Source organism: Sminthopsis crassicaudata, chromosome 4 (genome assembly GCF_048593235.1).
Source record: "Sminthopsis crassicaudata isolate SCR6 chromosome 4, ASM4859323v1, whole genome shotgun sequence".
NCBI lineage: Eukaryota > Metazoa > Chordata > Mammalia > Dasyuromorphia > Dasyuridae > Sminthopsis > Sminthopsis crassicaudata.
In genome coordinates, this window is record NC_133620.1 from 286,802,921 (window position 1) to 286,818,261 (window position 15,341).

At 35.6% G+C, this 15,341-nt stretch overlaps 1 protein-coding gene across 10 annotated transcripts in view; it reads left to right on the plus strand.

Moving 5' to 3' along the window:
• SLC26A8 (solute carrier family 26 member 8) overlaps window positions 1-15,341 on the plus strand; it is a 159,441-nt gene that overhangs the window by 29,593 nt on the left and 114,507 nt on the right. For 9 of the 10 annotated variants that reach the window (XM_074311139.1, XM_074311145.1, XM_074311137.1 and 6 more), the window contains 3 exons: window positions 5,943-6,059; window positions 7,830-8,011; window positions 14,871-15,035. In XM_074311139.1, the coding sequence (XP_074167240.1) occupies window positions 5,943-6,059; window positions 7,830-8,011; window positions 14,871-15,035 (464 nt within the window). The remainder of the gene's footprint in view (window positions 1-5,942; window positions 6,060-7,829; window positions 8,012-14,870; window positions 15,036-15,341) is intronic. The other variant, XM_074311138.1, reaches the window with a different exon arrangement.

The following is a 15,341-nucleotide window of genomic DNA, read 5'->3' on the forward strand; positions in this document are numbered from 1 at the left end:
CTGGATTTTATTGCTTGGTGTCAGAATCTGGGCAACTATCACCAGATTGCTTATCAGTAAACCTTATGCTACTACTTCTCCTGGTTGATAAGTTACACACTGTCTACCTGTATTAGTGGGATATTATCTATACATTCCCCAGTTTCCCACATCAGTGTATGGATGGACACTATTTTGTAAGTACACTCAGGAGGTGAAATGGTGAAGCCTATTGTGCCTGGAGGCAAGGGATTCATAGGCTGGAGAGGAACAGATTTCACCTCTCCAGGGTGTATCTTAGTTGTCCCAGCTGCATACAACTCTATTCTCCCCAATTGTAATCCTTTCTCCCATCAGGTTGCCTCCTAGCTGTTTGGTTGTATAATTCCTTTCTCCCATCAGATGGCTTTCTGGCTGATTGGTCATGTCTGGGTACTGAACTTCTAGGCACTCTCTTGGTATAGCATTGATTGCCATCATGCCCCAAGTATTTTTTGCCTTGGGTCCTTGAGCTGGGCCCCTCATCCCGTTTCCCTGAATCAGTCTACATTCTGATGCCCAATGGAGTCCTCTGTTGCATTTTGGACATGGGGTATTGGATCTTGTTCTCCCACCCTGTTTTCTCACTCTGTCTCTATGCCAACATTGAGTTTTCAGATGCCCTACTTTACCACGTTGAAAGCATTGACGAGTCTCTCTGGAAGTCCCTTGCCAAAAGGGACCCTGTCTTCCCATGTTTGGATCTTGGGAAGTGCATCATAGCCTGGCTATAAAAGGTATTTGTGCCCACTGTGGCATAGCATCTTATGATCTCCTCTAAAGGAGCATCCTAGTATAATCCTTCTACAAAGCTCATTAGCATTTTCTTTAGCAAGTGGTCTTATCCTAATTTCTGTTGCTGCATTTCCACCATTAATTTGTATGACAGCTGTCTGCAAACGTCCCACCAAATCAGCAAAGGGGTCATTTGGCCCTTCTGCTATTTTTGTGAAGGCCTCACCCTTGTTGTTTTTACTGGGGAGAAAAGTCCATGCTTTGATAGCAGCAGCAATTTGCTCATATGCTGCTATGGGGTAATTAATCTGTACTGAAATGTCTACACCTGTTAGTTGGTCATAGGTGATTGGAGGATTAACTCTACTATGACTATTTTGTTGGCCTTGTATCCTACAGAGCTCACTATATTCAGAAAGCTACAAGAAGTTTTGTCCAAGTTCTAAGCATGTCCTTGCTAAGGACTTCATAAGCCAAATTTTGTAATAACATATTGACATAAGCTGATGTAATCCCATAAAGAATGCAAGCCTCAGTCAGGTCTTTGAGGATGTCTATATCAAAAGGAGTATATCTTCTACTTTCTTGACCTGAAGAGTTAAACTGTTGAATTACAGGATACATTCCTATTTTCAAGTCAGCTAAATCCTGCCCTTCTTCTGTGGCTTTAAGTAGTGCCTTTTGCAATCTAATCATAGGAGGGGGTGATTGCTGGGGGGGAGGTGCTGGAGATATCACTGCCCCTCCCATTCCTCCTCCTCCCTCCATTCTGAAAGGTGGAGTTGATGGGGGCATGTCAAGAACCAGTTCTGGTTTAGGCGGGGTTGAAGCTGGACTGTGAGAGTGAGAATCACCATGCCCTTCATCCTCATTTAACTCCACATGCCCTCTAGTGATGTTGCTATTAATATGTTCATTGTCTTCCTCTTTTTCCTCATACTTCCTCATCTGGCTGTTCTTAAAACTTTTCTTTTTTCTATAACTTGCAGGATCCTTTAAGGCCAATTGCATTATGTTTTATATATATAGAATGTTTCCTTGGAAATTGAATGAGGATCTTTATCATCATAGTATTCACAAAGTTTTGTCCTACCAGCTTCCAATTATCTGGCCCTATTTCTTCTTCCTTTAAGAACCAAGGGGACATGCGCTCTAATGTACCCAAGAGTCTAGCAATCTGCAGCCATGTTATAATTAAGCCTTGTCCCTTGATCAACTTAAGCATGCTTTCTATAGTGCCCCCTTGGAGTGGGAGTGGTGGTGGAGCTGGGCCTGGGGGAGAATCTTTTCCTAATATCTGCCCCATTTCGGCTAGAAAAGGTTACTTACTAGTTTAACCCTTAGCAAAGTAAGTTCTCTGTCTATTAAATGCAATTATTATTATTAAAGGCAAGTCCCACGGGGCTTTTAAGTGAGTGCTTTTGCTTTTCTTCAGTAGGCACCTGCTACTCATTTAACAATTTTGGCCATAGTTAAACATTTCCTCATTAAACCCTCTCTCATGAAAATAACTGTCTGTAGGGTATCACTTTGGCTATACTGCTTATTTTAGATTCTATCCCATGGCGTGAGACCCATATCTCTGCTGGTGACAGGTCACTCACTGAGAAATGGGTAACTCACATCTCAGCAGAAGAGGCATAATTTCTATGATCAATAAGTCTAGCAGTCATTACTATGTCTTATTCACTGTGGATACAAATGCAAAATTTACATTCTCTGTCCTCAGAGATCTTAATTAAAAGAAGAACTTTGTTTTACTTAGCAATTCTTTGCCAAGAGTAGGAGACTGGGAGACAATTCTAGGCCTCTCCTTACCTCACTGTGATATTTGGCAAATACCCTCAATGACAGAAAGAGAAGAGAAAGATCCAACTTGTTTTGTATGTGCCTTTTTCTTTTTATTTATTTATTTAATTATATCCCTTGTACTCCCTTCCGTTCCGAATTTTCCCCTCCTTCCCTCCATCCCCTCCCCTAGATGGCAGGCATTCCCATACATATTAAATATGTTATAGTATATCCTAGGTACAATATATATGTGCAGAACCGAATTTTTTTGTTGTTGTTGTTGTTGCAAAGGAAGAATTGGATTCAGAAGGTAAAAATTACCTGGGGAGAAAAACAAAAAATGCTAACAGTTTACACTCATTTCCCAGTGTTCCTTTTCTGGGTATAGCTGATTCTGTCCATCATTGATCAATTGGAATTGGAATTGTATTAGCTCTTCTCTATGTTGAAGATATCCACTTCCATCAGAATACATCCTCATACTTGTTGAAGTGTATAATGATCTCCTAATTCTGCTCGTTCACTCACCATCATTTGATGTAAGTCTCTCCAAGCCTCTCTGTATTCATCTATAACATAATCCATAACATTCATATACCATAATTTACCCAACCATTCTCCAATTGATGGGGATCTGTTCATTTTCCTACCACTACAAAAGCCACTACAAAAAGGGCTGCTGCAAACATTTTGGCTGTATGTGCCTTTTTCAAGGAAAAAGGGCCTGTACCTAGGAAGAATAGTTTTTTGAAGACCCTGCTATCCATGTAAGTCCAGAGACAAATTGGCATGTCCTTATAATTAGAAGAAAAATATTAAGAATATGAATAGCAAGCATTTATATAGTACTTTAAGGTCTGCTGAGGGCTTTACAAATGTTATCTTATTTGATCTCATAACAAATCTGGGAGGTAGGTATGATATTATTATATCCATATTACAGATTAGGAATCTGAGACAGGTTAAATGTGTTGCTCAGTCATACAACTAATGTCTGAGACAAAATTTGAACTCAGGACTTCTGGACTCCAGATGCTCTATTGTTAAGAGAGTAGGTCAACAATATTATCCAGAAACATCGATGAAAGAACTGAAAACTAAAACAATAAGCAAAGGAAGTAAAAACAAAGCAAGTTAAGAAAAGGGATTGGTCCAATTGATACACTATGACATATTTAATATGCATGGAAATGCCTGCCATCTAGGGGAGGGGGTGGAGGGAAGGAGGGGAAAATTAGGAACAGAGGGGAATACAAGGGATAATGTAAAAAATTACCTATGCATATGTACTGTCAAAAATGTTATAATTATAAAATTAATAAAAATAAAATAAAATAAAATAATTGTATACAACAACAACAAAAAAAAAAAAAAAGAAAAGGGATTGGTAAACAGCTTATCAAAATTTGTCACATTTCCTAATTTGGAAACAATCTGTGATCTTTTAATCTTTTTTTTTTTTTAATAAAGCTTTGTATTTTCAAAATACATGGATAGTTTTCAACATTCACCCTTGCAAAACTATGTATAACAAATTTTTTTCTTCCCTTCCCCTTACTCCCTCCTTTAGATAGCAAGTAATTAAATATATTTTAAACATGCAATTTTTCTAATCATATTTCCACAATTACCATGCTACACAAGAAAAAATCAGATCATAGGCAGAAAGCATGAGATTACAAATAAATTAGAAAAATATAGGATAGTTTACCTCTCAGACCTGTGGAGGAGGAAAGAATTTGGGACCAACAAAGAACTAGAGATCATTATTGATCACAAAATAGAAAAATTTAATTATATCAAGTTAAAAAGTTTTTGTACAAACAAAACTAATGCAGACAAGATTAGAATGGAAGCAATAAACTGGGAAAACATTTTTATAGTCAAAGATTCTGATAAAGGCCTCATTTCCAAAATATAGAATTGACTCTAATATATAAGATTTCAAGCCATTCTCCAATTGATAAATGGTCAAAGAATATGAACAGACAATTTTCAGATGAAGAAATGGACACTATTTTTAGTCATATGAAAAGATGTTCCAAATCATTATTGATCAGAGAAATGCAAATTAAGACAACACTGAGATACCACTACACACCTCTCAGATTGGCTAAGATGACAAGAAAATATAATGATGAATATTGGAGGGGACATGGGAAAATTGGGACACTGATGCATTGTTGGTAGAGTTGTGAATGGATCCAACCATTCTGGAGAGCAATTTGGAGCTATGCCCAAAAAGTTATCAAACAGTGCATACCCTTTGATCTAGCACTGTTACTACTGGGCTAATATCCCAAAGAGATATTAAAGAAGGGAAAGGGATATATATGTGCAAAAATGTTTGTGGCAACCCTTTTTGTAGTGTATAAAACTAGAAATTGAATGGATGCCCATCAATTGGAGAATGTTTGGGTAAATTATGGTATATGAATGTTATGGAATATTATTATTCTGTAAGAAATGACCAGCAGGATGAATTACAGAGAGGCTTGGAGAGACTTACATGAACTGATGCTAAGTGAAATGAGCAGAACCAGGAGATCATTATACACTTCAACAACAATACTATCTGAAGATCAATTATGATGGAAGTGGCTATCTTCGGCAATGAGAGGATCCAATTCATTTGATCAGTAATGAACAGAACCAGCTATACCCAGCGAAAGAATACTGGGAAATGAATGTGGACCACAATATAACATTTTACACTCTTTCTGTTGTTGTTTGCTTGCATTTTTGTTTTTCTTCCCAGGTTATTTTTTACCTTTCTAAATCCAATTTTTCTTGTGCAACAAGCGAATTGTATAAATATGTACACATATATTGTATTTAAGATATACTTTAATATGGTTAACATGTAGGAGACTATATGCCATCTAGGGGAAGGGGTGGAGGAAAGGAAGGGAAAAGTTGGAAAAAAAGTGTTTACAAGGGTCATTGTTAAGAAATTACCCATGCATAAGTTCTGTCAATAAAAAGTTATAATAATAATAATTAAAAATATAAAATTAAATTAAAAATAAAAATTTTAAAAACACTAAGCAAAGATCTATAGTTATATAATAGATATGTTTTACTAAAGTTTTATACTTCCTTTCTTAAAAGTGATTGAAGAATAGGAAGATGAAGGTGTATAGGTCCAATATAAATATGAAGCTTTTAAAAAAATCTATAATTGCCATAACTAATTCATTTTTTTTTCATCTTTGCCTTTTCCCTATGTTATTTAGCAGGTTTTATGAAATATCTGTACACATAAAAACATACACAATCACCAAGCTTTACATATATATCACTATCATTTTAAAATACTGTACATAATTTTACATAAAGTTACTTTTATGAAATTAGCTATATTTAGTCACTTAAAACATTGTATTTCTACTTTTCAGGTTTGATACTTGCTGTGCTAATAAGGATGTTGATCCCACCCCTCAATATTTCCTATTCTTCTTTCTGTTGCTCAATGATATATATCATTTTTGGAACATCTCATCATGTATCTATTGGTGAGTTCAAAGACAAAGGAAAGGGGACTTTTATTATTAACCCAGTCAGGTATATTTATAGCTAAAGAAGCCTATTAAACCTATATTTCTCTCTTAAAAATTGAATAATTAAAAACAAGAACATGTAACCACATTGAATATGCATATTTACTTCTGCTGTAACATTTTGACTCTGGTTTCTTAATAGGCAACTTTAGAGAGAAGGTTAGTTTTTTCTTTTTCTTTTTTCATTTTAATAGCATTTTATTTTTCCAAATATATGCAAAGATAGTTTTCAACATTCACCTTTTTGTGTTCCAAATTTTTCTCTCGTCTCCCTTTTCTTCCCTCCCCAAGATAGCAAGCAATCTGATATAAGTTAAACATGTGCAGTTCTAAACATATTTCCATATTCATTATGCTGTGCAAAAAAAAAAAAAAATCAAGTCAAAAGGGGAAAAAAACTAAGAAAACAATAATGTTTCAACAATATTAAAAATGTGAAAATACTATGCTTTGATCCACATTCAGTCGGCACATTCTCTCTCTGGATGTGGATGGCACCCTCCATTACAAGTCTTTTGGAATTGCCTTTAATCACTTCTTGAAAAGAGCCAAGTCCATCATAGTTGATTATCACGTGATCTTATTGCTATGTACAGTGTTCTCTTCTGCTCACTTCACTTAGCTATCATTTCTTATAGAACAATAATACTCCCCTACATTCATATACAATAACTTATTTAGCCATTCCCCAAATGATGGGCATCCACTCAATTTCCAGTTCCTTGCACTATAAAAAAAAGCTGCTACATTTTTGCACATTTGGATCTTTCCCCTTTTTTATGATTTCTTTGGGATACAAACAGTAGAGATACTGCTGCATCAAAGAGTATGCCCAGTTTCATAACTCTTTGGGCATAGTTTCAATTGTTCTCCAGAATGGTTGGATTCGTTCACAACTCCACCAACAATGTATTAGTGTCCCACTTTTCCCACATCCCCTCCAACATTCATCATTATTTGTTCCCTGTCATCTTAGACAATCTGACAGGTGTGTAGTGGTATCTCAGAGTTGTCTTAATTTGCATTTCTCTGATCAATAATGATTTTATTTTAGAAATAGGGCCTTTACTAGAAACACTGGTTGAAAAAAAATTTTGCTCAGCTTTCTGCTTTAGAGGCAAGGTTTACATTTGCTCGGTTGTTTCTCCTAGGCTACCTGGCTAAAAGAACTGGTTTTTTGGTGGGAGAGGAAAGGAAACAGAATCTGATTTACTCACATAAAATGTATAGAAATTTATAGTTAGGTGAAGAGATATTTACATTTTTAAATTTAGTTTCAATGGTTTCTATTGATCACAGGTTCACATGGCTAATATGATTTGCTTTATGTTAATATTTTTTCACTACCTCTTTTCTTTCTCATTTTCCTAAAGAACACATATAGTGGCTGAGCTCTCTCGATCAATCAATGTGTCTGTATGTATTTCTGTACATACACATGCATACACACACACACATACATACATGCCCCTTTGGATTTATTGTAATTTAACAATATGGCTTCTGGGAAATAGCCATAGTACATATGAAAACAATACTTTTCCCTCACTTCTACCTCTTACTTCCAATTTTAGAATTAAAACCTACCAGACAGCAAAAAGAACTTCTTCAGGTTATAGATATTGGTTATTTATTCTACCTGTTTTTAATGTTTCTCACTCTACCTTGTCTCCAGAGAATGGGACAAATTCACCTTCTAGCCTAACCATTCTGTTTATTTCACAGGAAATTTCTTCCTTGTAAGTGCATTGATGGCAAATGTCTTAAATAAAATAATGTTCAATTCTGGTCACCTCCTGATGGGAACTTTTATCAGGGGTGACTTTGAAGATCCAGCATACTCCCTGGATTATGAGAAGGCTCTCAGTGTCATGCAAGCTGTAACCTTTCTGACTGGGATTATTCAGGTATTTGTGTCCTGTATTCCCTAGTTCTCCTCAAGGAAAAACCAAGTTGTTAAAAAAAACTACCCTTTTCTGTATTATTCTTTTCATGCATTGTGCAATGTTTGCTAAAACTCTAGTAATTTCTTTTTGAGTAGATGTACATTTGGGGGATCCTGAGATATATGGAAGAATTATTGCCAGTTCAGCAAATATCAAATAAATATCTACTGTATATAGAGTATTATGCTAGGATTGGGATTTAGAAGGAGAATGATAAAAAGTTGAGATAATGTATGATTCCTGACTCTGAAGCAAAAGAGGGATATGGCACACACAAAAATAATCATGGTATATGTTAAGTGCTGTATGAAGTCTTGGGGAAAAGGTCATTACTGAGTGGAAGATAGAGATATTTAAGTTAAGTCTTAAAGGTTAGATTGAAGGTAAGGAAGGGCATTCTAGGCATAAGGAATTGAATGAACACATATGCAGTCTGGGTTATTTATGGAGATCAGTGACCCATCAGTTTGTTTGGAATCCATCCATCCATCCATCCATCCATCCGTTTGTTGTGATCCATACTCAGAGATAAAACTGAAATTATAGATATTGTCATTTATGAAGGGATTTTAATGCCAGATTAAGGAATTTTAGCTTTATTTAAGAGGTAGATGGAAGCCGCTTCAAGTTTTGAGTAACAGAGTTATATATCTAGCTCTACACAGTGATAACTACTCTTGACAGAATCATTTAGTGGGATATTGAATGGAGGGGAGGAGGGTGCAGATTGGTTGTAGGGCTACTATCCAAACAAGAACAAATAAACGTAGAGGAAGCATGACCATTTCTTCATGAAAACAATCCATGCTAAAATTTAGTATGACTTATAAAGAAGTTCTCATTCTAGTCCCATATTTTTCAATCCTTTATAGTTACAGAAGGGAATATAAACATTAGAAAAGAGCACCATTGTGTGACCCGGGGCAAGTCACTTAATCCCAATTGCCTCAGAAAAAAAAAAAAAGAGCACAGAGAGGCAGTCCTCTGAGTCTCTTTTTCATCATTCAATCTCTGGGGAAAACATTTTGCTTTATCTTACAATACTTAAGGAGTAGCAATACTTAACATGAATGGGAAAACCCATTATATTTTTGGCTAGGTCTTAATAAATTCATAAGGTTCCCCCCCCCCCTTGTGGCAGATCCTCAGCTAAAAAACACTAATACCAATATTCATTTTAAAGCATTCATTTATTCTAAAGCATTCTAAATGATAATATTATTTTACACACAGATGCCAAGTTCATTCCTTAGGAACATCTTTAATTAAAAGTGTAAAATAATAGACCAAGCACAGAGGGTAAAGTGCTTGTGTTGCAATAGTTAATGACAAAAACATGACTCAACTTGCCATATCTCAGCCAAGGCACCAGGTGGTGCTCCAAACCTCATGCTGCAAATTTTAAATAACCACTTATGTGTGCAGTTATTGTCAGTGCTCAGTCCTGAACCATTTTAGTCCTGTTCATTTATGAATGGAATCTAATTGGTGTGCCTCCCCATCAAGCTTATCTTTTAGTGCCTGCCCACATTTCTATTTAAGGATACGACTGAGTGCATCATAGTTCACAACTAGTTTGGCTCATCTTCTGAACTTTATCTCTCATTGTCAACACAGAGATAAGTATTTCTTTTTTTTTTTTTTTAATTAAAGCTTTTTATTTTCAAAATTATATATGCATAATTTTCAATATTCACTCTTACAAAAACTTGTGTTTTAGATTTTTTCCCTCCCTTCCCCCCCACTCCCTTCCCTAGATGGCAATTAATCCAATATTTGTTAAACAAGTGCAATTCTTCTATACATATTTCCACAACTATGCTACATAAGAAAAATCATATTAAAAGGGGGGAAAATGAGAAAGAAAACAAAATGCAAGCAAACAACAAAAAGAATGAAAATACTATATTGTGATCCATACTCAGTTCCCACAGTCTTTTCTCTGACTGCACATGGCTCTCCAACAGAACTGGCCTTAATTATCACATTGTTGAAGAGAACTATGTCCATCAGAATTGATCATGGTATAATCTTGCTTGTAAATATAAGCTAAAGCTTATAAATAAGCTTCTCCAACCTCTCTGAAATCATCCTGCTGGTCATTTCTTATAAAACAATAATATTCCTAACATTTATATACCATAACTTATTTAGCCATTCTCCAATTGATGGGCATCCATTCAATTTCCAGTTTCTTGCCACCACAAAAAGGGCTGCCACAAACATTTTTGCCCATGTGGGTCCTTTTCCCTTCTTTAAGATCTCTTTGGGATACAGGCCCAGTACTTCTGGATCAAAGTATATGCACATTTTGATAGTCCTTTGGAAATAGTTCCAAATTTCTCTCCAGAATGGTTGAATCAATTCACAATTCCACCAACAATTGTATTAGTGTTCCCCAGTTTTCCCACATCCCCTCCAACATTCGTCAGAAATAAGTTCTAAAATCCTTCACCAAACTTTGTTTGGTCTCATAGTCTATAGACAGGAGTAAAGGGAAAGAAACAATCATCTTACTGATGTTCCAGCTTTTCCTGTTCTCTCTAACCCTAACCTCTCTTATATAGGAGAGTAGCATTCTTACTATTACCAGTTCAGTGCTGTGTAATCCTATCCCTTTCTCATAAGTGCTTTTATTTTAACTTCAAGGAGAGTGGCTGTAACAAGCTTATGTCAGGATTCTTCTATTTCCAGTATCTTCTGACTTCTCTGGTATCTTGACTCCAAAGCATGGCAAATGCTTTTTTAAAATACCCTACTTTCTGGGTAACATTAGAACCTCAGGCAATTTAACTTTTGTTAAACAACCAGAGATGCAAAAAATTATGGGGGGGCAAGGAGAGGGGAGGGAAGGGACTAATATTGCTCCTGCCACAGTTTGCATAAACATTTATTGAGCACTATTGCTTGCAGACCACTGTACTGAATGTCATGGGGGACACTTCAAAATGAGAAGACAGATTGAATTATAGTATGGTTAGTCACACAAAGTCAAAGTCAGTGAAAAATCTGCACTATATGAAAAGTTAATTCTCTGGGACTCAGTTTCTTTTTTTTATTATTCTTTTTTTCTTTATTAAAACTTTTTATTTTTTAGAACATATGCATGGATAATTCTTCAACATTAATCCTTGCAAAACCTTGTGTTCCAATTTCCCCCCTTTTTTTACTCCCCTAGAGGGTAGGTAGTCTAATATATATTAAACATGGTAGAAATATATGTTAAATCCAATATATGCATACATATTTACACAATTATCTTGCCACACAAGAAAAATCAAATCAAACCAGAAAAAAATTAAGAAAGAAAAAAAATGCAAGCAAGCAATGAAAAGAATGAAAATGCTACGTTGTGAACCACACTCAGTTCCCACAATCTTCTCTCTGGGTGTAGATGGCTCTCTTTATCACAGGACCATTGGAACTGGTCATCTTATTGTTAAAGAGAGCCATGTCCATCAGAATTGAATTGATCATCATATAATCTTATTGTTGCTGTGTACAATGATCTCCTGGTTCTGTTCATTTCACTTAACATCAGTTCATGTAAGTCTCTTCAGGCCTTTCTGAAATCATTCTGCTGATTATTTCTTACAGAACAACAATATTCTATAACATTGTTATGCCATAACTTTTTCAGCCATTCTCCAACTGATGGCATCTACTCAGTTTCCCGTTTCTTGCCACTACAAAAAGGGCTGCCACAAACATTTTTGCATATGTTGGTGACACTCAGTTTCTTAAGTAATTGGGACTCTACCCTTGTACATATCCCTTCTCAGAATATTACTTTTTTTTTTTTTTTCCCCTGAGGCTGGGGTTAAGTGACTTGTCCAGGGTGGGTCACACAGCTAGGAAGTGTTAAGTGTCTGAGATCAGATTTGAACTCAGGTCCTCCTGAATTCAAGGCTGGTGCTCTATCCACTGTGCCACCTAGCTGCCCCAGAATATTACTTTTATTTTTAATTTTTTTAAATTAATTTATTTTTTTCAGAATATTACTTTTAAGCACTGGTGTAACTTTTAGGGAAATTCATCTCCACATTTCTGTTTGATTTGTAATTTCAGAAATGATAGTTTTTTGGAGCTATTTGTGGTTAGTCTCATGTATTTTAATAAAAAAGGAACTTGATCATTTTTATTTAGTCAAAATGCTTGGAGATTTTAGCAAGATTCCAGTGTTTTAGATAAGCTCCTTTTTCAATAATTGTAACTTCAGCCCCTCAAAGAGAGTTTTCATTTTTCTAGGATTTCATAGAAAAGGGGCTTCAGAAAGATAATTGTTATCATGAGAGTCATAAATTTTCCATCTCAGTACTTTGAAAAAAAAATCACAGGAAAATTAATGTGAAAAGTCTTGCTGTGGGTCAAAATGGCTTGTTATTATAGTTATCAACACAGGCTGGGTATTGCCCCATTCTGTTATTTACTATTGTGTAATCATAAACTCTCTGGGACCCCATTTCCACATTATATAATGAGAAAGTTGTTATTGAATAGGGTTTTTTAGCCTTTTTTTTTTTTTTTTTTTTTTTTTTTGTCCTGGACTCCTTTGGTACTCTGGTGAAATTGATGTGGTTATTCCTAGCAAGGGAACCAAATGATTCAGTTAGGGGTAGTGCAGAGAGTAGTGGGATCTCTTCTTTGGTCCACACAGGTCCAACATGAAAGAATCCATGAACCTGAAATACTAGACTGGCAAAAAGGAAGTTTATTGTTGGCACTACAGAAACCAGCTTTTGCTAAGAAGACTCACTTCTAGTGACAAAGTCCTGGCAGAGGAATAAAGGTCCTAGCAGAGAAATCCTGTCAGAGAGATAAGCAGAAGTGTTAACACTGAGAAGAGAATGTATTCTCAGTGGGCAGAAGTCCTGACAGGCAGCTATGCTAAGGAGAGAGGTTCCTTGACAAGTCATGGTCCTGCTTTTGGACTTTTGCAAAGAAATGAGCCCAAAATTTCCCTTTTAAATAGGAAATCTGAGACTGAAGTTTATCAATTGAATGAAATTACTTCAATGTTGTCACTGCCCCCAGGCCTAGATTCCCAGTTAAATGAGAACACTTAAGTGTCTGGACTAATTTTCAGCCCAATAGAGGTTGCAGCCAGCTACTCAATAGAAATATCAGGTCCAGATCTCCAGCTAAATGAGATCACTTAAGTTTGTGCTAAGTAGGGAAGGGTCCAAAACTAATCTTAATGAAACCACTTAACTGCCCCAAAGGGAGGGTACCTGTCAAGAGAGTTTCAGGGCTCACCCCAAAATCGAGGACAGTTTCAAGGTTCCCCCATCAAAATCTATGACTCTTCTCAGCATAATGTTTTAGAATGCATAAAATAAAATCTGCAAGATTTCTAAAGAAAACCAATTATATTGAAATAGAAAAAAAATTTTTTTGAAGTTCATGGAACCTTTGCTCTAGATAATCTTTAAGATCTTTTCTAACTCAGCTCTAAATCCTACAATCTATTTATTTTTATGAAGAAGAGAGATTACTAGATGGAAAGAACAAATTAAACAATAAAAATTTGTTGAACACTTACTATACATAAAGCATTATGCTAAACCTTAAAAACTCAACTAAAAAATAAATGTAACTCCTAATCTCAAGCAGCTCAAATTCTATGAGAGACAATTCACAGAGGAGATTTCAGTTACAAGACAGAAAGATCTTATGGTCCTTAGCAAGGGCAGAATACCTTTTTTAATGTCATTTATAATGTCATTAATATCATTTAATGTCACAGAAAAAATTTTCAGTTTTAAATGTTGAACCATGTGACAGTGATAAAGACTTTGGTGTTAAAAATATTGGAGGGAGGGTGGGTAGTGAAGAAAGGATCTTCAGTAGTTACTGCTACTGAGGAGGCATCTCTTGAGATCAATCAAGAGAATCTCTTGATTCTCTGAATGATAACTTGAGGAGCTGGGCTGAAAGTTGGCCTAGCAACTGGGGGGAATCTGCTGTTCTCTGGGCTTGGTTTTAGGGTCTTAGGTTGTATATTAGAGTTGGGGGAGATGATGGTTGATGTAGTGACAGTAATTTGATTTATATAGCACAGGCCACATCCTGTCTCTTCTACCTTGCTTCTTCAGCTGTACTAGTTTGTCTGCTTTGTAGGTAGCAGTTGGTCTGTAATAGGTAAAAACTTTTTGGTTGATGGTTGCTGATTTGGAAGCAAAGTTAGTAGAATAAGCTACTATTCCAGAGATTTTAGGCTTACATTAAAGAATAATGTATCCTCATAGTGAAGTAAGGGATAAGTTGTGGAAGGCAATCAAATAAACCACAGGTGCCACTCTGTGGTGTGTGCATAAAAAGGTTATTGCTATTAAGATTATTGCTTGAGAAAAAGGAAGGAGATGTCGCTATTCAGCTTTTTAAGAAGTATAACTTCAAGGAGAGTGGTTGTAACAAGCTTATAAATCAGGACTTTAACTCTCTGTGTTTCCTTCTTTTTCTCTTTCTTTTCTCTCATCTCTTTTCTTTCTTCACCTTTTTTTTTCCTACTTCCTTTTCTTTTCTTCCCCTTTCTAGAATTCCTTCCTGAAAAGAAGAAAATACATTACTTAAATATCTAAATAGTAATTTAAGTACAAGTGACAAAATTGGGAATATTGGAGCCCTTTCATTCTGGGAAAGATATTAAAAGAACCTTTCAGAGTTAGAACTTTAGACTGTTTTGGAAGAATCTGTATTATTTGGTACCTGATTACTATTGATTGATTGATAGATTTTCCCAATTTAGTGGTATGCTTCCCAGTAATTCCTTATATCACAATTATCTTTCATTTTCTCTTTCAATCCCAATGTCTTACAGCTGCTGATTGGATTGCTAAGATTGGATTTTGTCACTAAGTACCTGCCTGACACCTTAATTAATGCCTATTTGGCAGCCACTGCACTGCATGTCATGATGTCCCAAATGTGCTTCATCTTTGGGATTATGGTTCGTTTCCACTGTGGTGTTATCTCCTTCTTTTATGTGAGTAGTTACAAACCTTGCTTGGAGGTAACTGCTTCCTCAGAGATGGGTAGAAATACTTTGATTATGAACTTCTTTTTCCTAGAAATAATCTGAATTGAAAAGACCCAAACCATACTGACTGTATACAATCATTTTCTTTTCATGTAACAAAGGGTCTCAACTTCTATATTTGGGTTTAGTTAATTGCAGCAGAATCAAACTACTATTTGAATTAACTGTCTCCAATCTAGTGTCTCACTATAGCATGCCTTACATTGAAACTTAAAATCAGATAAAAGCCTCTACAGTTGTTTTCTCTTGTCC